This window comes from Crocuta crocuta, unplaced genomic scaffold (genome assembly GCF_008692635.1).
Source record: "Crocuta crocuta isolate KB4526 unplaced genomic scaffold, BGI_CrCroc_1.0 scaffold429, whole genome shotgun sequence".
Lineage (NCBI taxonomy): Eukaryota > Metazoa > Chordata > Mammalia > Carnivora > Hyaenidae > Crocuta > Crocuta crocuta.
Window position 1 is genome coordinate 734348 of NW_027527381.1, and position 27689 is coordinate 762036.

Genomic DNA, 27689 nt, shown 5'->3' on the forward strand with positions numbered 1-27689 from the left:
ACATCCCCTTAACTATTTCGTAAAGAAATTATAAATAGTCAGTGGTGCCTAATGAGGGAATGAAATAGAATGTAAGTTCCATGGGAGGGGAGATCTAATGCTTCTTGTATTTACTCCAAGCACCTGACACAACTCTGGTCATTTATTAATTGCTCATTAAATGGATTGCATTGACCCTAGGAAAAATTCAATAGATTTTCTGTATAACTGGCTACCACCTTATGGATAAATGCTTTTATTTGCTAAAAAAAAGAAAATCCACAACATAGGAATGGTGTTGTCAGATAACGCTAAATAAAATGAAAATCATCACTATTTTGTTTTTATTTCAATTAAGCTCATTATGTCTTAGTGGCATCTTTTACTTGAATTCTATTATTGAATCACCTCAGAACTAAAACATTGCATATTTTTTAAAGTACAATTGAATATACTCTATATATTTTAGCAAGAAATGTGAAGTTTTAAACATCTTTCAGATATCTTTGTAAACTTACAAAAATGCATTTAACATACATGTTTTTAAATATTTACACAACTAAAATAAAAGTGAAAATTAAAATGATCAATTTCATAGTTCTATAATCTGTATTCCAAAAACTAAAAATCAGTATGCTTGTTTTTCTCCTGAAGTGTTTAACTTTCAATATTTTAAGCAAATGTATTACCATGGCTATTTGATGAAAGTTCTTAGATCACTCAATTCATTTACACAAGCTTTTTGGCAATAGTATAATCATGAACTCCTGCTAAAAGATACCGCAATGATAAAATAAAATGTATATTTCATTTAAGGACTAATGTTTCATTAATTCCACATAAGAAAACTAAGAACTCTCAACTATAATGTTTATAGGTTTCAAATTTTACTTAATTTCATAATAAGATCAACAGAGAAGTTGGGGCTGGGATTAAGGAACGAAGATCATTCTGTATTTACATGACAACAAGATCCATGTAGCTGACCTCTCAGGTAGAGATGTGATTACATAAGGTATTTTCAAACCTTCAGGTCCATCCATTCTGTAATCCAAAACCAGGCTTGTTACTAGGCGAAATGACATAGGAAAGGAAATCTTAGTAAAAGACTTTCTGCAACTGTCCCATTTCTCTTGTAAAGTTAGTACCTAATACAATAAAAGTATTTACCTTTCCATCCACAGGACCTAATTGGTGAACTGAAGGAGAAGCTTTCAGATCACTTCAAAGATGTCATGGTCGGCCTCATGTACCCACCGCCATCTTATGATGCTCACGAACTCTGGCATGCCATGAAGGTACTGCTCAGATACAAAAATATACCTCTAACAAGTGTAGGGAAATATTTCGGTACAGAGAGAACTGCCCTGTGATGTTGCTGTATGTGATCAGGGATGGGGTAGAGAATATTTGAGCAAAAATAAAACAGTGTATTTTATTTGCTCAGGAGAAGTGACACTGTTAGGAAGAGGGGGTTTCTAGAGCCTGGGAGCCAGGATCAGCCTATTGTTTTGCTGTACAAACTCAGATCCACTGACCAAGCTCTATGCTGAACAACCAAAAGAAAAAATGAAATAAGCTCCCAGAGCTGTCCATATTTGTCTCTCCCTAGTACGTATTCATATATCAAGCCAAAATGTTATAAAGCATGTGAACTTCTTCAAATTAGTTGTTAAAATTGGACTCACTAAGTAAAAATGGGATACTGAATCAGAGACAAAATATAGATGACATCTTGGTTTATTTTTGTGACCTTAAGTTACTCCTTTCTGAAAAGTATTGCTCCAAAGTATAAGACTTTTACTTCTGAAGTATTATAATTCTTTACAGAAAAGTCATTTCCATGAAATGAATTGAGTACAGATTTGGTAGAGACTTTGTTGGCTAGGGATGCTGTACAAGAGGCTTTTTAACATCTTTCCAACTGCTGATATTAAACACCTGCATAACTGTTGTGGTCATTCCAATACGATGCCTGCCAATGACCAGATTACACAATCTGCGAACAATGTGTGACAGGAGAGAGGAAAGGGGAAAAAATTAAGGGAACCTGGATTTGGGCCATCATATTTGCAGATGAGAATAGACTTTGTATAAAATTCATATGAATTTCAACTAACTGCTTTTTTTGAGTTGCATATGGCAATTCCTACCTCTTGCAAAATGAGGTGACCACAACTATACAAAGGAAGTCATATGTTACTGTTTAGATAAACTGTTATATTTTATCAATAGTACATGAAAAGGTAAGGATTTCTAACACTTTCTGGAAGATGTGTTGTCTTTATAACAACAGAGAAAAATCAGAGAAAAAAATCTGTGCCTGTAGCTCTAAGAGATCATAAAAAGCACCCTGTCCAATGTTTAGACCAAAAGTACAAAATTTCACATTTAGGGAGAGGCTGGGAGTGGTCCCTGAAACATCTTTAGGAAACTAGGAGACCCATGTTCTAACTTCAGCTTTCCAGAGAACTGATATTCTAGCAGCAAAAATATCAGTGCCATGAGCCTTGTTCAAACATCTTTTTCCACATTATTTAGAAATTCCCATGTTGTTTTATTCTAAATGAAGGAATAGGATTTCAGATACTAATATCTCTTCAGGGTCAGGCAGCTAGTAAATAGCAGAGCCAGAACTGAGTCAGACCTATCTTTATCCCAAACGTCCTTTCTTTCCTCTCTGCCATCTCTCAGAGTACCAGGAACGTTGTAAATCTTTATTATACATAAGATGCACTATTATTCCCAATACAAATGCCTTTCTCTTTCTCTTTGTATGACAGGGAGCAGGGACTGAAGAGAATTGCCTCATTGATATTTTAGCTTCAAGAACAAATGGAGAAATTTTCCAGATGCGAGAAGCCTACTATTTGCGTAAGGAAATATACATATGTACATATATTGTACACACATATAAACTTTGTATTTTTCAAATAGCACACAGAATATTTCAGTTTATGTATTCTAAAAGGTTTTTTCTAAGACACTCTTAAATTTGAAATGTCATTTACTCAAGAGCAATTAACTCACTGAGTAAACCTGATGATTGGGTTTCCAAAAGTGAAACCGCTCTCTAGATAATCAAGTTAAGTAAAGTTTCCAGGAAAAGAATTACATGTTTCTATGAGATGAGTGTTACCCAGCACCATGGTTCAGGAGCATTTTGTCTCTTACCCAGAAGAGACCATGTATATAAACAAAATAAAGCAATGGGCAATAAGCACTTAGCAAATTCTACAAATATGGGTAACTAGTTCACTTTACCTAAGTCTCATCACTGTGATCTATCACAAAATCAAAGTTTTACACATTTTAAAAGTAGGTAAATTAACTATTTTCATTTTTAAAAAGATCTAATGCCTTAAATTGCATTGCTTCATATTTTGCCTGACACTGAATGTCATGAAAATATTCTAGACAGCTCTGTTGCATTAGAACAAAAACAAGGCGTATTTGCCATGGGAATGAAGTAAGAACCTTCACTTAAAATATTAAAATGAAGGGCATCTGGGTAGCTCAGTTGGTTAAGCATCGGATTCTTTTTTTAAAAAAAATTAATGTTTATTTTTGAGAGAGAGAAAGAAAGAAAAAAAAGACAGAACGTGAGTGGGGAAGGGGCAGAGAGAGAGGGACACAAAATTTGAAGCAGGCTCCAGACTGCAAGCTGTCAGCACAGAGCCCAACATGGGACTCGAACCCACAAGCCATGAGATCATGACTTGAGCCAAAGTCAGAAGCTTAACCAGTGTCTGATTCTTGACTGCAGTTCAGTTCATGATCTCATGGTGAGTTGGGGGTTTGTGAGTTCAAGCCCTGCGTCGGGACTCTGTGCTGACACCATGGAACCTGCTTAGGATTCTCTCTCTCTCCCACTCTCTCTTCTGCCTCTCCTCCTCTCCCACTTGCACTCTATCTCTCAAAAATAAATAAACATTTTTTTAAATATTAAAATGAGACAGAGCACCTGGGAAAAGTGTTGGACTGGGTAGTAGTCTGGAAATAGAATGCATAAGAGCAAATTTTGAGAATTAGAGAAAGTGAAATGAATTTCAATGGTGTTTTTCAATTTTGGAATAAAGATAATTGTATTTTAAGAAAACAGACCTGTGCCTCTGCTACTGTTAGGTATCACATTTCTATTTAGAAAATTGGCTTCAAGACAAAGAGATGTCAACGGATTGATTGTATTTCCTGTACTTACCACCCACAACTAGGGAAATAGTATTAATTTATACAAAGCACACTGATCTGTGGTTTTATAATAAATCACACCTTTAACATGGAAGGTTTTTTTCCCCAGAATACAACAGCAACCTTCAAGAGGACATTTACTCAGAGACCTCAGGACACTTCAGAGATACTCTCATGAACCTGGTCCAGGTATGAACTTCAAAACTTCACGCCATTTTGCACTATTAAAAAATATATATGTTTCATTTTCAAAAAATAGGACAGAAAACTCCAGTTTAACAGTAAATTCTGTATAATAATGTTCACTGAATGCCAGCTAAATTCCAAGCACTATAAAAGAAACTTGGTTTGGATATAGAAATAAACAAATATGAATAATACACCATTTCTAGTCTCAAAAAAGATCTACTACATTTAAGATGATTATGATTATAGACATATACATATTTACACATTATAAGGTAGTTAAAAGATTTAAAATATAAGTTACAATTTATAAACCTAATTAGAAATTATAATTCTGATTCCACTTTTTAAAACTACTAAACAGATTGGGTGCATACTAACTTCTGAGATCCTAGTATAGCCGAGTAGTAGCATGTTTCTCACTTAATAACTACAAAATACTATAATATAAATATTCTTTTAAGCACTTTAGAAATAAAAATAACATAAAATAAAAACTATTAGGTTCTAGCTCTCTGTCTAAAAAGCTAATAAGTAGAAATCCAGAATTTGAATTGAATTCTATAGGCTCCCACATGCCAGCATATGATCCTTAGCTCTGCCTTGGAAAATTCTGTGGTACTATACACGAACACAAAGGAATACTGCCTCAAATTAAAATTTGACACATTTTATTTTTCTGTACTGGCTAAGTGGTATTTAATTATTTCTATTCAATTAATATTTGTGAAAAACATCCCACATATTAGCATTGTAACAATAACAATACTTTTAGGTATAATTAACCTTTGTCTTATATACCTGTCATCCAATTCAGCAAAGGCACTCAGGAATGTGAAGAAAATGGATGTTCAGTTCTTTACTAGCAAAAGAAGACCTAGATGTCCAAGCCAGGAAAAATATCTTACAAACCAGTATTTGGCTTGGTCTGACATTGTATAAGTGTGTGTGTGTGTGTGTGTGTGTGTGTGTGTGTGAGATGAAGCAAGCATTTCTAGATCCCCCAAAATTTTTCTCTTTATGTCAAGAACATAACTGAGTATCCGGTAACTAGCATAAAATTTCACCAAGAATTGTAGGTAGATAGGCTTTTGTACATGAAGATGTAAAATTAAGAAAGATTTTCATTATCTTTAATGACAAAATAGTAAATGATAGCCCTTCTAGGGAATAAAGGTGGAAGAATGATACATAGAAAGACGGAGAAAGACCCAAGAGGGAGGAGAGTAGGGTAAGAATGCTGCCTGAGGCCCTTCAGGAGTCCAGGGCCCCACACACTCAGGTGAGGAGCCAGAATCCACAGGTGAAAACATGGGATGGACCGTGGAATGTCCTTTCTTCCTTTTCTCTGAGCCACTCTGGTACCAACTGTCCCTATGAGTTCCTGGAATTTTTTTTTTTAGCCTCAACATTTCTATCACTATTGCCAAACTCTGAGATGTTCTTCCTTGCCTTTTGTCCTATTCAGGTTTATCTGAAGCCGTGCTGTGGAGTAGATCCTCTGTTAGGCTTATATTTCTTTCACAGCTCAATTTTGGCAAACGTAGACCTCCAGCAGTTTGTTTGCAGCTTGAATAGTTCGATTTTCTTTAATCCAGATTTGTGATGTCCTTGGAAATGTAAATCACTAAGAAACGTAGAAGAAGTATAACGTAATTGCTTCCAGTAAATACTGCATACCACTTAGCCATACCCAAACTTCTTTCCTAGACATATGTCTTTGCATCCTTGTACTCTCCCTGACTGTGCCTCTTGTGTTTCACAACTAAAAGCCAGTTCCTTGAAAGTCCTCTCAGATAATGAAGTTAGTCAGATAGTTGCTGCAGGGCTGAGTCTTAAAAAGTGTTTGCTTTCCAAACTTTCTTCACATCCCAGCTTACACTGCTTAGAATCAGCGGTTTCCCTTTCTAACTGTTAGGGACACCAAATATCCGGACTTTCTCTCTACCTCTTTTATTCCGGCTTGCACACCAGCCCATTATTTACTGAGCTCATCTCTTTCTTGTAACACATGACCAAAAGCATAAAGTAAATGCCAGTTCCCAAGCTCACATGAAGACCAGAACAGGTTCTCCTGATCAGATTGTAGCTCTCCAAAAAGTGATTCAGGGGCCCATTCTCTTCCCACCTCATGGCTAATCCATCTTCACACCTTGCTTCTAATTTCATCATGCCAGTCCACAATCTACAGAAGCAGAAAGATGGTGGAGAATTATTCATGGGAATTTTTATGGGCCTCACTGTGATATCTTTCACTTTTGCTCACATTTCATTGGCTAGGCCTCCGTCAGCCAACTCCCCTTAATATCAAGGATGGCTGTAAAATATAGTCCGGTTTTTTGTCCTCAGAGACAATGAAATAAGCTTGGTGATCAGCTATCAGTGTGAAAATGAGACTTAAAAACTGCAACGACGGCAGGCCATTGAGCAACAGAGGATGGAAGGATGACGGATGCCTATATTGGGCACAAAGAGAATTTCCAAAAGGAGAGCGATATATAAACAAAGAAACAAACAAAATGTTCTGCCTTATTTCTTATCAGTACTTTAAAAATAAATGTCTTTGATTTTTATCCACGCTTTATGTTTTTTGACATGTCACCATTTTAAAGGATCTTTTAAAAGATCACTGTGTGAAAGTTTCTTGGCCCTGCTTCTAATCTAACCTGCAGAATGATAATGTTCATCATACCATATACTATGTATGTATTATACAACATTAATCTGAATATATTAGCTATGTTTGTAATATCTATATAGCTAATCTTATCATGCATAATTAATTCATATGAGATAAATAAAAACCCAACTCTATTTTAATCTCTTATACCTTCTGCTTTGCTTTTGGCCTACATAAAGCATGTGTGTATAAAAAAATAATTGTCCGACATTTACCTGTATTTCATTGATTGATTGTTTGATTGTTGAGTTGTTTCAACAAAGTGAATTTCAAAAATGCTGGTATGAAAACTAGTATGGGAATAATGATTTCCCATCAGGCCTCTGACTGAACATACCCTTCAAAGTCTTCTTCCACTTCATAGGAATTGCTGTCCTCTAAGGCCATCTTATGTATTTTTATTCTATTTTACCACCTAATGTGGGATGTGTTTGCCTATCCTCCTTTCCCAGTAGTTTCCCAATCATGAAAACTATGTCCTATGTAACTTCACAGTTTTAGAACTAGGCTCTGTATATGATACACAGAAAGCAAGTCAGACTTTTTGGAAATAGATGGTACAAAGAACAAATTCTTTTAAAAGTCTGAGTGAATAAAGTTCAATGCTTGCTGAAGTAAAAGAAGAGGCTTCATATACAATGGGTCTATGAGAGTTCTGGAAAAGGAACATCATTTGCACACCTGGGGAGGAGGAATGAGGTAGTTCAGCGTAAGTAGAAAGGTCTTGCTTGAGCATGCAGGCTTGCTCAAAGGACTCTTGCTAAATAGGAAAAATTGTCTGATTAAATTGCTGGCTGGCATGCCAGGTTGATGAGGTTCCTGTAAGCAATTGGGAGCCACGGGGAAATTTTTGGCAGAATGTGAGATGACAGGAAGATTTAACTATTACCATCTCCATGTAAGGAGGAAGAAAATTAAGTTGCACATGTCGTGCTAATTTGCCACAACAAATAGAAAGAAACATAGTGAGTGCCTCACACTTGACTTAAATTAAGAGAATCTGACTTATTAAAAATAATTAAATAAATAATTAAAATTCATTTCTTAATTCCATTCTCTTTGAGTTTGTATCGATCAAATCAATCAGATGTACCCTGAATATATGCTGAAGTGAGACAAGAAACTCAGAAAACTCAGCAGGAGGCAAGGACCATGTATTTAGGCAAGAAAAAGCAATTAACAATCCCTCTCTTTTATTACTCAGAGTGTCCTACTGGCCGTCTTCCAGTAGGGAAAGCAGTTAGAATTCTTGATGCCCCAGCTAAGATTAAAGAATAAAAGGAAACAAGGAAACTTCAGGTTAGGAAAGAGACTATTCCCCAGCTCTTCAGGAAAATAGACCTATGGCCATATGCTGATTTTTTTCCCAAAAACGATAAATTCAAATATTTACCTTACAGAGATTTCTATTATTTTAAGTCTACAAAGCTTTGTTTTTTTAAAAAAATGGACAACTTTGTCTCTGTTTCTGAAGTTAAAGTATTGCATTACTTCACTCAAGATAAACATTAAGATTTGTCTCTACCCTGTCTAGAACAAGTCTGTATGCAAAAATAGTTAAAGTGAGGAAATGACCATTAATAATAACTTTTTCCTCTAATCTATCAAAGGCAGTGTGCAAATTTAAATTACTACTTCATTTTCTTGCTTTTCTTATTATGCCTTTTGCTATCTTCCTCATTTGGGGTAGATTAACATGTCCAATCAAACACAGGAGGTCTAGTTTTCCTGAATACCTGTTTACTGTGATTAAAGACTTCATATTGTGCTTCACACACATTTTATATGAGCAGATTAAATGATGAATAAAAATACTTGATAGGAACACTAACTATCCAGTCATTGCCAGGCAACATGGATTTTAATTCTTTTTTTACCCTTATTATGTGGGCGTATGTGCCCAAGTTATTGTCTATTTTGAATTAGGAATAAAAAAATCCAAAGGAAACATTGCTGAGGAAGTGAGATATTAATTGCCCCAAATTGAGGAGAGATTGATCGTTTGGACTGACTGGATTTCTTCAAATTGTTCACATGTAAAAGGTGGATAGTACTACTCATAGCCACTGACTTTCCAATTAAATTAAAATTTTCCATTTTTCAAAATAAACTCACAAATTTGCTTCATTGCATTTAGTTTTCATTTGGTTTGATTTGGATTTGCATGGTTGTGCTGCACAGTTCATAAAACTGCCCACATCACCAACCTCAGTTAATCAAGTCCTGGTCTGAAGGACCAAGTTCTAGTCTCTAGGATTATAACATCAATGGATAGCGATAGTTTGTCTTTTCGTAGTTCAGCTTGGTACTTCTGTGTAAGTTGTCATAGAAATAAACTTATTTTAACTTGTGTAAGAGATAAGTCATTATTGGGAAAATTTTAATAATTATTATTAATTTTAAAAATAATCTGTTGGCAGCATATCAACTGAATATTTCCTAACTCTGAAATGTCATAAGACTAATTTTAATTAAAAGATTCTCTCAATAGTTCAGAGTTTGTATCTTGGGGAGCCAGGGTAGCTTAGTCAGTAAAACGTCCAACTCTTGTTTCCGCACAGGTCATGATCTCATGGTTTGAGTTCGAGTCCCACCTTGGGGCTCCATGCTGACAGTGCAGAGCCTGCTTGAGGTTCTCTTTCTCCATCTGTCTCTCTGCCCCTCTCCCTCTCACTCTCTCTGTCTCTCTCTCAAAAATAAATTAAAAAAAAAAAAAAGAGTCTGTATCTTGGTTTGCCTGACAGTTACCAGAGGGGAAGTGGGTGGGGGGATGGGTTGGATAGGAGATGGGGATTAAGGAGGGCACTTGTGGGGCACCTGGGTGGCTCAGTCGGTTAAGCGTCCGACTTCGGCTCAGGTCATGATCTCACGGTTTGTGGGTTCGAGTCCCGCGACCGGCTCTGTGCTGACAACTAGCTCAGAGCCTAGAGCCTGCTTCGAATTCTGTGTTTCCCTCTCTCTCTGACCTTCTCCTGCTCACACTGTGTCTCTCTCTCTCATAAATAAATAAAACATTAAAAATTTTTTTAAAAAAAGGAGGGCACTTGTGATGAGCCCTGGGTGTCAAATGGGAGTATTAAATTGTTGTGTTTTGCACCTGAAGCTATTATTACACTGTGTCTTAACTAACTGGAATTTAAATAAAAACAAAAACCCCAAAGAACAAAAACAAAACAAAACAAAACAAAATATTCTCTCAGTTTAAGAGGGTCATTATTTTTTAAAATTTTCAACTGATAAGGCTGCAAAACATCAGGTAAAATAACAGTTTCCAGTCAGAAATTCATATTGGTACAGGCATTGCTCCTAATAGAGGAAAGTCAATAGTCCCCTTGTAAACCAATGAGTTCCATCTTAATATCAAGATGGAATTTTTATTTCTTTTATTTTCTTAGTATCCAAACAGAAATTTATTTCAATTTATTAAAGAAAAATATACATGTTTTGGACGCCTGGTGGCTCAGTGGGCTAAGTGTCCAGCTTCGGTCAGGTCATAATCTCACGGTTAGTGAGTTCCAGCCCCACATGGGCTCTGTGCTGACAGCTTGGAGCCTGGAGCCTGCTTTCAGATTCTGTGTCTCCCTCTTTCTCTGTCTCTACTCTGCTCCTTCTCTCTCTCTCTCTCTCTTTTTCTCTTTCTCTCTCTCTCTCAAAAATAAATAAAAACATTTTAAAAATTTAAAAAACACATTGTTAAGGAAAAAGATACATTCTCTAGTAAGAAACAAATGTATTTTATAAGGATAACTTTGCATTCCATTAGAGTTACATCGCAATCCAGCTTCTGCTGCCGAATCCTGCTAATTTCTGCTTCCTTCCATGAGTGTTGCTCCCAAGCACACTCCATAATAAGCAAGACATGTGCTGATCTCCGTCTCAGAGTCAGTTTTCCAAGGAACGCAATGGCTGTCCCCTCCTTGCAGAGATGAGAAAACTGAGGCTCATAGAACCATCATTACACATATACTGAACAAGAGGGCCAATATATAAATAGGACTAAGTACACTATCCCCCCCCCGGTTTAAATGTAATTTCTCCTACCTCCAACCCCATCTGACCCCACTCCAGTTCTACTTCTATTTGGCAAAATGTCAATGATCAATATGTAGATGACCTCTTAAAATTTCTGTACCTCTTAAATGGTTGACCAGTAAGGCACTTAAAAGTGCCGACATCTCAGAATCAAGATTGTAGTGCATTTTTTTAATGCACAGATTCTTATATACCAGGAAAAAATGAAACACACCATTCTGAAAATTTCACATGACAGAAAATAAGTCATGGGGGAAAAAGTTAGTGAACAGTGTTTTCTCATCGTAATAGGGCAATCAATCTTATTCATAATTGCAATTCCTTTTCCCTGAAATTAAACATTAATGCTTTATTATTGGTAAAACATATATGTATGTGTACTTGTATATATAATAATATTATCTATATAGACACACATATTTTAAAACAACACACTGATTTATGTCATCATGGGATTTTACCTAATTTGGATTATGACTTTATAGTATGAGTATTACTTCCTAATCTCATTTTCTAGAGTTCGAACATGAAATTATGTGTGTGTGTTTAACTTTGAAATAGCTTTTCAGTGTGGTAAAATTTTCTTTCCAACAGAGAATATCAAAAAATGAGGGTGAATAGAGACCTAGATTTTATAAGCCAAGGAAAATTAAATAAAGTTTACTCAAAGATTATATACTTATAAGGTTTCACAGTACATTTGTCTTAAAACGTAAAACACACTTTATTAGTATAAAATAATATGGATTTCAGAAAAAGTACTTAAACTACAATAGAGAATGGAAGTAATAAACATAAAAGGTCTATCTTAGTACAATCTTCTTTAATAATAGTCTTTTTGAAGACCAGAAGTCTCATGGTAATTCACACTGCTTAATAAAATGTATAATTTCTCTTAGATTTTTAAATATTTTGAAGATTTCCCATTGACTCCTGACTTCTACATCAGTAGCTGTTCAGTTGGGAGCTTCTGATTTAGCATTTGGATCAATAAGTTTAGAAGGTTAGGGAAAGATAAAAAGTGAATTAGGGAGCTGAAAAAGTTTATCACTTCTGACCACTGTCTGGGGTGCACACCACTCAGAGAGAATCGTTCTAGACATTTTACAAAAAAGAAATGGAATTCCTCCCTAAAGGGTTATGCAGTTTAGAGCTTCGACAAGATAACTAAGGGCTGTTTCAGTGTAACCAAATACCTTTTTCACCCTGTAGTCAGGATCATTATTCTCTTTCTCAGTCTCTTTGTCACTCTCTGTCTCTGTCTCTCTCTCTCTTTCTCTGTGTCTGTCGATCTGTCTCTGTCTTTCTCTTTCTCACTTTCTCTCTGTATATATAGATGACAGATAGATGATAGGTAGATGTCAGATGCTAGATAGATAGATAGATAGATAAGAGATAGACTCTGTAACATTCTATATTTCTTTTCCACTTGACTCTATTATAAGTTGCTTCTATGTCCTTATATTTATTATTTAAACTTTCTTGAAATTCAGATTAGAGAAATTGGTTTTGTAATTTAAGGAATGTGAACCCTTTTTTCTTTCAATTCCCTATCAATACAAGTACTTTAAAATTCTTCAGATGTAATAACATCCGCTACTTCCCTCTACATTTCTATTTTCAGAATCAAAGTAAAGGCTGTCCATGGCTTTCATCTTTTTAACATCATGAAAATTAGGCACACCTCTTTTTGTGAATTAATAGAGATTGAGGGAATTGAAGCATAGGAGCCTTCAGGTATTGATGAAATGAAAGTGTTGAAAATTATTGTCATATTTTCTGGGAGAGATTTTTTATTTAATCTTCACAGTATTTTCCAAAAGGGATATTTCTAATAAGGAAACAACTCAGCCAGAACACCTTCTTGAAAACGAATGCCAGTCATTAAATGAGCTTTCAACACTTTGTGCATGCTTTTATTAAACTAGATTTACAGGAGATCTAATTATCTGTCAAATAATTAAACAAATTAATCACTTGGAGGTTAATTAATCAGTGTGTGCAAATCACACTAGAGATGATAAATGTTTTCACAGAGAGAATGGAAACTACCCGATTGGATGCTTACTCCTCATCTTGACTGTCAGGATTTTCTTTACAATGGTTTCTGAAACTGGTACAGTGAGACTTCAGAGGATGTTACTGACATCAGTTTTCAGTGATTATCTGTATTCAAATTACTTTGTCCAAATATTTTCAGCTAAGTTTTAAGCCCCTTAATTTCTTCTTTTCACAGTTTTATTTCATCCCTAACCCAAATTCTATATTCATTTATACCATTTCTCTGGCATTTACATCAATTACACACAACCATGCTGCTGTCTTAGGCTTTTTGCATGGTGAAATCAGCTTGACTCTACCTTGGCAGAAAAAGCTAAATCACAAACTTACCTTATTCGCATTTTTAAAAAATCTACCGGCCTGTTTAAGTGCTTTTGTTAATTAACTGCACAAAGAAGTAAACAAACGAGCACCATTTCAACTTTAAAGTCAAAAATCTATGTTTCAAAAAAATATTTCTTATACCTAGAACTGCAAAAAACTCTGTCAAGCTCCCCAGCCATGTTCTCAACTAACATACATGTTCCTCCATCAAGAACGGCTAAGAAATTTGATTGAGATAAGAAATTTTCTCCATCAGGAGCAGATAAGTAGCCTATTAATCCTATTTAGGCATTGATATTAATTCAAGAGAGTTGTACTTAGGGTATTCTTCTGCCCCATATTGCTATATCACTGAGTTCATTACAATGTGGCCATTTCTAGAGTCCAAAAAGAAGATAGGAGCAAAAGCTACTATATCCTCTCTGTTCTCTCAGCATAGTTTAAAACAAAAAAAAAACAAAAAAAAAAAAAAAAAAACTTCCCTCCAGATCTCAAACCAAAGGAAAGGTTAAANAAAGGGGTGGTGGTGCTGGGCATGAAACAAATTTGCAAAATATTCTTACTCTACAAAATTTGGATTTCATGATTATTTTATACATATCTTATTTTACAAGTCAGGGACTGAATATTCACTCATTCTTTGTCTCTGCATTTTTACACTAATAATGTTAAATCCACTTGTACTGCCCACTGCCAGACCTTGGATGCTCAGTTTGATGGGAAGAGATACTGCACAGAGAGCTGGAAGGGTAAAAAAAACATTGCAACATCTTTGAAAGATTACCACTGCTGCAAAGAAAAACATAAAACCTACATTTTTAGGGGCACCTGGGTGGCTCAGTCAGTTAAGCATCCAACTCTTGATTTCAGCTCAGGTCATGGTCTCATGGTTCATGAGATGGAGCCCTGCATCAGTCTCTGTGCTGATAGCATGGAGCCTGCTTGGGATTTTCTCTCCCTCTTTCTCTGCCCCCCTCCCCCAAATAAATAAATAAACATTTTAAAACCCCACATTTTAAAAAAGGACCTACATTTCATACAGTGTTCAACAAATGTAGACTCCAAATAATGATAGAAATTTCTCAGGGATTACCAAAGATTTTTATACGAATTATCCTATATGGACTGTTAATTAAGAAAATATACAAAGGAAAACCTGTGCATATTTTACAGGGAACCAGAGAGGAAGGATATGCAGATCCTGCAATGGCTGCTCAGGATGCAATGGTAACTACAACCAGATCTCAGAATGACTGCGGAAAACCTTTGTTAAAATGGTCTGGGGTGGTTGTGGTGCTACTTCCTAGCTGTATGATGTTTCAGGTCCTGTGGGAAGCCTGTCAACAGAAGACAGGGGAACACAAAACCATGCTGCAAATGATCCTGTGCAACAAAAGTTATCAACAACTGTGGCTGGGTAATTGTTACTCAAGTTCCTTTTCAGCTACTTAACTGACTGTGTAATAAAAAGCAAGTAGTTAACTGGAAGAAAGAAAAGGGAAATGTTACACATACTCATCACAAAAGTACTTATTTTCAATTATGTTTATACAGACTTGTCTCATCTAATGACATTGCTAAGGAATAAAGTTCTCTTATAATTTTATTTTTCCGATAACTGAATTACATAATCCTTAAGTAAGGAATCTTTTAAAATCATCTCTGTTTTTGATGGAGAATTTACTCAAATATATTAGCTATTTCCTATTAGGCATATTGTACGTTGTCTTGAAGAGTATAGTGAACATGGTTTAACTAGTCCATTACAAGTCAAGGAGATTATTATTAATGTCACAATTTATGTGAAGCTGCCTTATTGGTCTTAAAGGTGCATTAATATTAGCTGGCACTTTGTTTGACTTCTATACCTTTCCGTTCCTTTTATTTAAATTTTGTACTACATATATAAAACACTATAAAAATGTGTAAAGTCAGCCTACTCCAACTCAACCTGCACCCTTTTATTTACATTCAATATTTATAGCAATCTAATCAATATTTATATTTTAAATTTATAATATGTACAACTCTCTTTTGAATTGTATCAATTTCTTGAAGTTTTCCAGGAATTTCAAAATATTTCTGGGCAAGACCTAGTAGATGCCATTAATGAATGTTATGATGGATACTTCCAAGAGTTGCTAGTTGCAATTGGTAAGTAATAATTTATTTGGCTTATAGCAGACCTTTTATCCCAGAATAAATGCTAATTAACTCTGATTGAATTAAAGATACATCAGTATGCTCTTCCTTGAGTCCCTTTCCCCTGAATTTAATGATTTAGTAAAGAAGTTAACTCTGTAGAGGAAAGGTACATTCGCTACTGATACAATGCACTAATATGGCAAGTTGATAACTTTAATTAATTAATACCGTTCCCTAGTAACAGGTACAACTTTCATACTAGGAAACGCTGAATTCTCAGATACTCCCTCAGGTAACTGGGATCTCACACCTTTAAATTCATTATTGACTTCCATTCCCTTGTTAAGGAGCAGGTAAATCCTAGCAATATGGCTTTCTTTTCTCCAAGAGGAAAAGAATTTTTTGTCCCCATCTCTAATATTTTGCCTTAAGGGATAAGTTCTACCATAAAAAAAAGATCTACCATAAAAAACATTGTTACTTAGTAGCGATTTCTGCAGGCTGTTGTGAAAGAGACATACCTCTAGCTCTTTCCAAAGAAAAGATATCTTCCCATAGAGAGGAAAACAATGGTAGCTTTCCTTAACAACCACTATTAAGTTACCCGTGCTGTACCTTGTGCTGTTCTGCGCTGTGACGTGACAGCACACATTGCAGGAACTGTTAATGAAGGGTCTTTGTGAAATGTCCCCACAGAAAACACGTCAAGTAATCCCATATTTGTTGAATAAATGGATAGTATGATTTTTCATTCTTAGAACAGCACAGACACATGGGCGCTGGAGAGGAGAGGTAACAGAATTTGTATAGCTTAGCTTGTCAAAGAGTTTTATGCTAGGGTTCCATGAAAAGGTTTGGTGGGATTTATGAAATCCTTGATATAGTATATGATAAATGAATAGTTGTGTGTGTTTCTGAGAATAGGGTGCTTTTAGATGGTCTAATTCTCAAGATAATCTAATCACCATGTATCTTATTACAATTCATTTAACAAACAAGGCCCAAGGAGGTTAGTATGGCCTCAAAGTCTATCAAGTAATGAGCAACAAAGTTATGGCTAGGACTCATATCGTCTGAATTTCAAGATAGCTCTTTTTCCACTGTAGACCACACCACAAACATAGCAGTGAGTGAGAAGAAATACTGGACATGAGAGATACTAGAAAACAATGTAACTGGTTTATTCATTTATTCAATAAACATTTATTGAGTTATCTACTATTCTGGCCATTGATTTAGGCACTGTGAATGGAACAGTGAAACAACAAAAGCCACACAAAAATCTCCTGTCCTTAAGGTGCCTGCATTCCAGCAGTGACTCAGGAATGCTAGGAGGTTCACAGTTATAAGTAAAATATGAAGGCATCGTCTCACAACCTAAAATTATCACTTGAATTACAGAGAAAACATCACTGTGATTCTTTTATTTTGCCTAAAAGCTAAAGCCTCATATATGTTACTCATTTGTTAATTTATTCACGTATTCAAATAGACAATATTGAATGTCAGTGAATCATCAACTGACTTCTATCAAGGACAATCGTTAACTAGGCTCTTGGTGCTTCTAATGCCATAAAACTTTTGATTACGTGACTCTTAACACTGGTCTAGGTCCTTATGGCCCATCCAGTTTTTCTTCAAGAGACTTTAGATCTACTCTCAGGTCTCTAAGGGATTAAAAATCCCTTTAGGAAGGGGCCTCTGGGTAGCTCAGTTGGTTGAGAGTCCCTCTCCTGATTTCAGTGCAGATCATGATTTCAAGGTTGTGAGATTGAACCCCACATCAGGCTCTAGGCTAACAATGCAGAGCCTGCTTGGAATTCTCTCTCTCTCCCTCTGTCCCTACCCCTCTCCTACTCATTCTCTCTCTCTTTCAAAATAAATAAATAAACATTAAAAAAGAATAAGGCTTGGGAAAATGAACCAATTGCACATTGAATTCTATAATAAAAATCTATAATAGTGGTCTATAAAGCTGCATCTCGTTGAAGCTCTATTTAATTTTCAAATAAAGAGCACACAGCTTTCTTCTCTAGGCTCTGTGAAGGAACTAGAGATCTCCAAGAGGTAGAGATAAATTAAATGAAAATCTGAATGAGTCATTATAATATTGTTGCTTTACATTTTTCTATGTATTATGGTCTTAACCACTATTCTAAATATAAAAATTTTAGTACAAAGTACAATGAAGGATCCCAAAGAGAACTCAAAAAGTATCACTCTTCTAGGATTTTAATAGAAAAGAAGAAGTATTCTCATTGTTTCCCAAATTCTGAAGAAAATATATATTGTCACTTTCAAACTTTCTTTTTTTCTCTCTGATTTTTTTCTAGTTCTGTGTGTTCGAGACAAACCAGCCTACTTTGCTTATAGGCTATATAATGCAATCCATGTAAGTATGACCCACATATTTTTAGAATTTCTCCAGAAATCATGTTTACCTTCTCAAATCACTAGCTAAAGCACATGAGGGAGATAGGCCATAAGGAGTCATACTTCTCAGGTAACTCAATTTGTGTAGAAAGCAGAGCACTATTACTTTGGTGGGTCTCATTCTGGTGTATAATACATTGAACATATATTGTTTGAAATAAATATATTTGCATACAAGTTCAAAAATAGAATTCAATGTTTTTAAAAAAACACAAAATAATGTTAGTGGTTATTTTTAAACATAAAGTGCTATCTTAAAAAACACTTAAAAAGAGATGGCTAGAAAACAATAAATTCTAAATCCATTTTTGTAATTAAATGAGAATGTTTTTCATAGTTTATTGTGCTAGTCAATCACACATCCTTTGGTGCATTTATTTTTAAGAAACAAACACTTAAATGCATGAGACAGTGCACACTTTATTCATAAAGTGCATTACCCAAATTTTGAAAAAGAAAAGTTCTGAATCAAATCAATGTACATATATCATAGCTTCAAAAACTCAGTGAAAATTATTTTTAAGTCAGTAATACAGCAATTTTAATACTCAGTGTTTTATCCCCAAAGTAATTTTTACCCCAACCAGTTTATTAAAAGTAGTTAGCATGTTGGGATAATATAATATTCAAGAATATTTCTATTATATATCTTGTGTAATGAATATTTTTTATTTATGTACAATAAGCTACGTATCCTCAGAACACAGAAATAAGATTAATGTTCAGGGCCTTCCCCTATTTTATTCTATTTCCAAGCAGAAAAAGTAGATTTGATTAAATAAAATTTTAAATAATGTATTGGGCAATGTTACTGAATGATTTCACTAGTGTCCTTCCCCAAAACCAGAATGAAGTTTCACTTGTGAATGACCATGGGAAAAGAAGCACAAATTACTCTGATTCCAAATTTGCCCAAGTTGAGGGCAACTTATTCTAATAATAAATAAAAATCCTATTCTTTCTGTGTGTCTTTCAAAGCAAAAATAAACATATGTGTACTCACAACTGGTTTGGAGGTAAAGAAGAAGATTGTATATTCGAGGAATTGAGTTGTTGATATATGATAAACTCAAATGGAAAATATTGGCCAAAGCTGTTTACACGACTGCTAAACAAAGAGCATCTATGGAGATATTTCTCCAGTGCACACTAATGAATGACACAACTGAAATATGGAAAGTTGGGTAAATCACTTAATTGAATCACATCAAATTATGAAAATTTGCTTAGCTGCCATATTCCCAAAACATTCAGACATTAAATATTATATTATGCTCAAAAAAACTTATGCTCACTGGCCACTGGATGTCCCTATTACTCCATTTGTAAAGACAAATCAAAATTGGTTTGTCAAGCAATATTCTTTCTGAAGCTAGTATACAGAAATTGATGTTTGTATTTTTCAGTATTTGAGTTTAAATCGGCAAGCATTTCAAATACCTGGAATTTTTATTTTTACAATTTTTAATAATAGACTATAAAACAAAAATGCAACTGCTGTCTCACTCAGACATACCAATGTTCATCCAACAGAATTCGAAACCCACCTGTCTCCCTGGCCTACATGAATTTCTGCCTAGAAAGAGCATATGATCAGATTTGTATTTCAAAATGCAGTGTGAGGGAGACAGTGTGAAAGTTGGTTGTTAAAAAAAGGAACTTTGCAGAATCAGGGTGAAATGATGAGGGCCCGTGACACTGGAAATAGAAATTATGGGGCATTTAAGAAGTAAAATTGAAAGGGTCCCAAGATCAGCCCTGAACACACCACCTCTCACCAACACAGCAAATCTACACTGACATAGAAAGCAATTCCTCCTGAAGAAGAACTGAAAGCTGAACAGCTTCTGCACAACAAGTGATAAAGGGTCTACATAGAGAAGAAAGGGAGAGTTGGTGACATAGTAATCCCGACACAAAGACCTGTAGTAGGAAGGGATATCACTGAGGGGCTGATGCACGGACTGCCTGCCCTGGGCACAGTGAAGAAACAGTGACTTAAAGGACAACTAGACTTTAAGTAAAGGAAATTCATGCATTAATCTTAAAGCAGTCACCAAATAGACGAGGAACTGCTCGAACTCTTTCCAGGTCAGAGGTGTGAATGAACACCTTGATAGCAGAGACACCAACAGGGTGCAGGTGCTCTACCTAGCCTGCTAGAGCTGCCCCAGCATGTCCTGGGCCCCCTCACCCACACACGGGTTCCAGCAGTCCCACCAGAAGCAACATACAGATGGCCACCAGGCACATGAAAAGATGCTCAGTATTACTAATCATCAGGGAAGTGCAAATCAAAACCAGGAGATATCACCTCACACTTGTTGGACTGGCTATTATCACAAAGACAAAAAATAACAAGTGTTGGCAAAGATGTAAAGAAAAGAGAACCTCATACACTGTTGGTAGGAATGTATACTGGTGCAGCCAATGTGGAAAACAGTACGGAGTTGCCTCAAAAAACTAAAAATAGAACTACCATACAATCTAGCAATTCCACTTCTTAGTATTTATTCGAAAGAAAACAAAAACACTGATTTGAAGAGATATATGCACCCTGCATTCATTATAGTATTATGTGCAATAGCCAAGAAACAACCTGTGTGTCCTTCAATAAAGAATGTGTCTCACACACACACACACACACACACACACACACACACACACACACAGGAATATAACTCAGCCATAAAAAAGAATGAAATCTTTCCATTTGCAACAACATGGATGAACCTAGAGGGCATTATGCTAAATAAGTCAGACAGAGAAAGATAAATACCATATTATTTCATTTATGCGTAGAATCTAAAAATCAAGACATATGAATAAACCAAACAGAAACACACAGGTACAGGAAACAACAGAGGGAGAGGGGTGGGGGAATAGGCAAAGTAGCTGAAGAGGATTAAGAGGTACAAATTCCCAGTTAAGAGAGAAATCAATCATGGTGATATACAGCATAAGGAATATAGTCAATAATACTGTAATAAATGTATGGCAAAAAACTGCATAGTAAAAAAATAGATTTGGGGGGATCATTGTGTAATGTGTAAAATACTGAATCATTATGATGTACATCTGGAACTGATAGGCAATAAATAGTATGTCAATTATACTTTAACAAAATAAATTAATAAAGCAAATGAAAGAAGTCAAATAGGTAGACTCCTTCACTGTATGTACACAGTAAGAGAGAGGGAGAAGTCACAGAGGACACTGAGAGTGTGACTTGGGCACTCCCCAGATCGATGCCAGTGTCTGAGGAGCACAGGAGGTATAAATAGCCACAGAAAAGAGGATGAGTCTATATTAGACAGATTAACTCTTACTGTTTTCTAATTTTTTTCTCTCCTTTTCTCTATCTTTTAGGACTTTGGTTTCCATAATAAAACCGTAATCAGGATTCTAATTGCCAGAAGTGAAATAGACCTGATGACCATCAGGAAACGATACAAAGAGAGATATGGAAAATCCCTATTTCATGACATCAAAGTAAATCTACACAGGATTGATTTTGACCCACATCTTATCCTTTTTGAAACTGAAATAAGAGCTTTAATATAAATAACTTCATGTTAGAATCTAAAAAGTTAATAGGGCACCTGTGTGGTTCAGCTGGTTAACTGTCTGACTTCAGCCCAGGTCATGATCTCGCAGTTTGGGAGATCGAGCCCCACATCGGACTCTCTACCATCAGCACAGAGTCTGCTTCGGATCATCTGTCCCTCTCTCTCTCTGCTCCTCCTCCCCTAATGCTTCTTTCTAAAAAATAAATATTTAAAAAATTAATAATAAAATTAAAAGTTAACAATTCTAACATCAACAGGGGCTAAATGAGGAAGTCCCTTCACCTCAGTAACAGAATTTATTTCTCCTCTTTGATGTGTTTTGAACATAAATTGTTGATGCAGTCATGTAAAATATTCATCCCCTGATTGTGTAATCGTGCTTTCTCGGTTAAATTTTGAAGCGCGACCAGTATCAGGAAAAATGCATTTTACAATTAGACCACACTAATTGTGAAGAGGTTTCTTAGATCAGTACAGGTCTCCTCTCATATTGTTATAGAAGGCAGGGCGGCCAGTCCAATCCCATAAATTGGTAATTTGGAAGAATTTAATGTTGAGAGTAACGTAAAATTCTTTGTGTCCACATCTATCCCTTTATCCCTTAAAGGGCAAAGCAGCAAGGATTCAGAAGTAAACAAGCCCATTTCTTCATTCTGATGTGTCTACACTTTAGTCTGGATTTTGATAAGACCTAGCAAAGAATTATTAAGATATATGTGACCTGATATAGGTAATTTGGGAGCATCCAATCGACAATTCAAATATTTGACTCCTCCTTCAAAAACTTACAAAGAATTTGGGGATGGCACCCGGAGAGCATTAAACCAGGCACAGGGCCCCGAGCATATATCTTCACTTCTACTTCACACATAGCTGGATGTTGTTACTTGTTCAAATTGTTTTACACTGAAATGTTCAGTAGCATAAAAGAGCTTTTTAGTTTATTGAAAGAGTGATCCAGAAGCAACAGGACAACCCAAGGTCCAAAGGATCACAAAAAACGACCCTGTAGGACTTTTGTGGCCACATTGGTTTCCAAAGGGAGTACTTGATGCAGCAGTTAGGAGGAATTTTACTCCTTTGTTCTGATAAAACTCCCCTTGCTCCTACCTTCAAAATCCTAAACTTTTCGTGTCAATAGACATTTCTTATTGAGAACTGCATGTCATAACTCATTTTCTAAATGCATAAACTACTGCAATTAACCACAGCCACCTCAAAGTCTACTGTTATTTACATATAATTAACGTAACACTACTATGTGCATTTAAAGAAGTGAATTATAATTACATGACTTTGTGTGACAGAATGTTAATATGATAGTTGATTTTTAACTTAGGTTTTAGGATTCTATTTATTTCTTGGGATTATTATTTTTAAACACTTAGAAACTACAGAAGACCATAAAAAGAAGATAAAAATTGCCCTATTCTCCACCACAGATAACTAGTAATGAAATTTTGTTGTAGGTTCTGTCTTTTTAAAAATATATATAAACATTAATGTGGTTTACTACATAATGGAATACTTTTATTGAATAATGGTATTCCACTGTATGTTATAAAATCCATAAACTACCCCACAATATTAAATATTGCCTTTTACTTTTTCACTATTATACGTAAAGCTGTCTATGTTTTTGAATATAAATTTTTGTGCTCATCAATAATTGATCATTATTTCCTTAGGATATATTTCTTGAAGTAGAATTACTGCATTAATGAGTATAAACATTTTTAAGTCTTTGGAGACATATTTGCCAATTTGCCTTCCAAGACCCTAAGCTGATTTACAATGATAATATTAGGACACCTCTTTCTAAAGTTGAGGATATTTAATTCTACTGTAAGTTATTCTTTTTTATAAATACACATTAGGGTAAAATCAACTTCATATAAACCTTGTTCTATTGCCTATAACCATGGCATTATTTTTCAATAACTTCCACTGGGAATACTTCTCAGGACATAATAAATCTATAGATGAAAAAAGACAACAATTTTAGAAACATTAATGGCCCATGGATCTTTCTGACTGTAGTTCAGAGGAATCATGCTTCTTTATTAGAAATACTATCACATTTCCTTTCAAATACATTGTTTGTTTGTTTTTCAGAATTTTGCCTCAGGCCATTATGAGAAAGCTCTGCTGGCCATCTGTGCTGGTGACGTTGAAGACTACTAAATCCAGAGATAGATTTGCAGGACTGCGCACTCCTCGCTACAGACTTGTCAAAATATAGAATTTGTGATAAATTTGCACTGTTAGAAGCATTATAGCAAAACTGTGGAATCATATTTTCTCTGCTATCTTTAATCATTCTAAGCCAAAGAAAAATCTATTGATAAAAGTATATGAGGCTAGATTTATACTTATTACCCAAATCAGCAATGTATTAAATTTGTATAATGGAATAATAAAAATCTTTTTCATTGAAATATATTTTCTTTAAATGTGAATTTTCAATTCTCTAGAATAAGAGAGTCTACTTACACTGTCCTTCAGCATTCTTAGGGGAAAGAAAACACAGTGTGTGGCAATCCCCCTCAGAGAAATTTTCAAGACTTTTGTACAAATGCAATAAACCAAAAGTAAACATCTAAAGCTGCCTCTATTTCAAAGAAAACGAAGATATAAAACAGCAAAATACCACCAGATAGATGCTTGTCAGGCTTAAATATGTAAGAGACTTGGATGTAAAATTGGGTGTATGCTTCTATATGTGTGTGCATACGTGTGTGTCTGTGTATTTTACAATAATTCTGGTAAAGGCAGTTTAGCTACTTTTTTGTTTTAATAACCAACCTATTATTTGCCCATGCAATGCCAGAAAAGTCATTGCTTGTTGTTTTTCTCATCCCTTTCTCACATCTGCTCCAAAGTCATTTGGAACTTATTATGTGGTTTGTACCATCAGTAAAGCCTGGCCCCTCACTGTGTCTGAAAACTCAGTAAATTAGGAGCAGCAAAAGAAAAATACTCACTGAGATCAGATTTGGGAGAGAATCTAGATTGATGCCACAGTCTAGCCAAGAATAAAAGCAGAAACAGAGATGGGTGAGTCTATAAGAGAAGGCTCCCAATATGTGCACAGGAAAACACAAATCCAGGATCACAGGAAGTGGCGGTTAATGAAGTCAAACAGGAGAATGAGGACACATGCAATAAATCTAGATGAACTGGTGAAATTGATAGGAGTGCTTTACTCCACATGGACTATTTATTTTCTGCAGCCTGTAGCCCAGCTCCTGTATATCTGTCTCTACCAGTCTCAGGAGAAATGAAAATGTACTCAGAACCTGCTTTTTTACAGGAGAAATGATATAGGACATCTAGAACACAGTAATTGGGCACAACATGAAACATTTAAGAATAATTAGACTTTTGAAATGATTTTCAAGATTTCAACTTACTGCTATGGTGTATGATGTCATATCGCTTTAAATCGGCTTTGATTTTTGGGGCGCCTGGGTGGCTTAGTCGGTTAAGCGTCCGACTTTCGCTTAGGTCATGATCTCGCGGTTCGTGGGTTCGAGCCCCGCGTCGGGCCTTGTGCTGACTGCCAGCTCGGAGCCTGGAGCCTGTTTCAGTCTGTGAGTCCCTCTCTCTCTGACCCTCCCCTGCTCACGCTGTCTCTCTCTCTCTCTCCTAGAAATAAATAAAACATTGAAAAAAAATTATAAATTGGCTTTGATTTTTTATCTTTAAAAAATATCATTAACATTTCTGTCAAAGATAGTAACTGAGATATTTAGCAGAGCTATTCTCACGATTAATTTTTTTTCACATACAATTGATAATAAAAGAAAAACGTTAGACTTCCTACTGAGAATTTTGATATTTAAATAAAAACTTCCCTTACTGCATAGGAGCACATGTACCCCAATGTTCATAGCAGCACTCTCCACAATAGCTAAAACATGGAAAGAGCCTAAGTGTCCATCAACAGATGAATGGATCAAGAAGATGTGGTTTATCTATACCATGGAATACTACATGGCAATGAGAAACAATGAAATCTGGCCATGTGTAGCAACATGGATGGACCTTGAGGGTGTTATGCTGAGCGAAATAAGTCAGGCAGAGAAGGACAAATATCATATGTTTGCACGTATAGGAGGATTAGGAGGAACTTGACGGAGGAACAAGGGGGAGAAGAAGGGGGGAAATGGTGGGGTAAAGGGAGAGAGGCAAACCATGAGAGACTCTTGAATGCTGACAAAAACTGAGGATGGGCATGGAGGAGGACACTTGTGGGGTTGAGCACTGGGTGTTATGTGGAAACTAATTTGACAATAAACTATTTGTAAAAATAAAAAATAAAAAAAATTAAAAAAAAAAAACTTCCCTTACTGGGATACTTTTCTGTAAGTAGTTCAATAAATTGTGAAATTTACACTTTAGCTAGGTAGTACCTTTTATTTCTCTGGTACAGCATGGTGTTGTCAAATCGAAAACAAATCTTGACTTAGGGAGGGATTTTATTCCAAAGGATTTAGTGCAATAAGTAGAGAGAGGAGTTGCAATAGGGAACGAGTGGCCATTGCAATAGAGAGAATGCTCTGACCACAAGATTTATAAGAGTCTCAAGAGTAGTCAGAAAAGGATTTTTAATTTATAAGAGTGAATAAACAAGGCTAAACAGAACCAGTCATGGGGGGATGGGATGAATTTGTGGTGTGGCTGGACAATTCATCTGGGAATGTCTTTGGTAACATTAACTTTGTCAGAACTCTGGAAAATACTAACTCTGAATCAAGAAAACAGTCACAGGAGGCAGGAAAACATTGTGACATTTTTATTTATTTCTCCCTTTCCCATCCTCCTCCCAGCTCAGTGGCAGTCTTGAAGACATCAGCCACTGTGGACCTCTGAGGAGCAGATCTGTCTTATTAACACAGATGTTTAACTCTTCTGTTTGGGAGCTTGCTAAAGGAGCAGGGTGAGACACTTGTCTTTGTTTTGTCCAACTCAGACCTCACTCAGGAAGGAGAAATCCTAAGACAAATGAACCACTTGCAGCTGCCTGTGGCAAAAGATTACAATTGAGACAGTATGACTGAGTAATGAAAGCCTGTGAAGAAAATATGGGAAATCTATATATTCCCCCTATATACGGGGATTTAGAAAGCTATACACATGCCTGAGGCAGGACACACACTAAAAAGACTTGAGAACACTTTCGGCTTTCAACTTATTGTTCTCTAGAATTAGTCTAAGCAGAAAGTGAAGGGTAAGGCAGAGTTGTAAATGGTCAAAGTGTTGAAGGGCATATCCCAGCATAGAGCCAATCTATAAAATATGGGAGAATTTTTTTTCTTAATTCCTCCTTCTTTTCCTCCTCTTGACTCTTTCTTGTCCATTCAAAGAAATCTCTGTCAAAACAGTGGCTAAAGAAACAAAGACTTCAGAGACCACACAATGAAAAAATATAAAAATTGTTTTTAAAAGTCACTAAACAAAACTACAGCTACTGTGAACAGATAGAAACAAAAAGACACTTAAAAAGAAAAAGAATCCTAGAATTACCACATCATAATATCCAAAATATATAGTTCTCAAAAAAATTATGAAGCATAAAAAACATTAAAGTATACTCATTAACAGGTGATATTACTAGAAACTATCCTTGAGGAACACAAAAGAATAAAACTTATAAAAAACAAGTACCAAAATGAGAAAAATAAGTTCTTCATTATCAGTAATTTTTTTTAACGTAAAATGGATTAAACATAAATGGATCAAAAAATAAAGATTGGCAGAATGGATAAAAAACAAACAAACATGATTTAATTATATGCTGCCTGTAAGAGATTCACTTTAGATCCAAAGACACAAAGATGTTAAATGTGAAATGATAGAAAAAGATATTCCATACAAATAACAGAAAAAGGAGAGCTGAGTAGCTTTTATTAAAATCAGGCAACATACACCTTAAATCAAAAACTGTTACAAGAGATTAAAATGACATTATATACTGATAAAAGGTTTAATTCATCTAGAAGACGTAACAATGAAAAACATGTACGCCCAAAGCAAAAGAGCCCTCAAATGTATGAAATGAACATTAACAAAATGGAAGGATATAG

The 27689-nt window shown here is 35.4% G+C and overlaps 1 protein-coding gene across 1 annotated transcript in view; it reads left to right on the plus strand.

The window, feature by feature from the left end:
- The window catches only part of ANXA10 (annexin A10), a 137359-nt gene extending 113414 nt beyond the window's left edge, over nt 1-23945 (plus strand). The window contains exons 6-14 of the mRNA XM_077771929.1: nt 1164-1277; nt 2763-2853; nt 4280-4359; nt 14627-14680; nt 14777-14870; nt 15512-15607; nt 17932-17990; nt 21401-21523; nt 23716-23945. Of these exons, the coding sequence (XP_077628055.1) occupies nt 1164-1277; nt 2763-2853; nt 4280-4359; nt 14627-14680; nt 14777-14870; nt 15512-15607; nt 17932-17990; nt 21401-21523; nt 23716-23784 (780 nt within the window). The 3' untranslated portion in view covers nt 23785-23945. The remainder of the gene's footprint in view (nt 1-1163; nt 1278-2762; nt 2854-4279; nt 4360-14626; nt 14681-14776; nt 14871-15511; nt 15608-17931; nt 17991-21400; nt 21524-23715) is intronic.
- The last annotated feature ends 3744 nt before the right edge of the window (nt 23946-27689 follow it).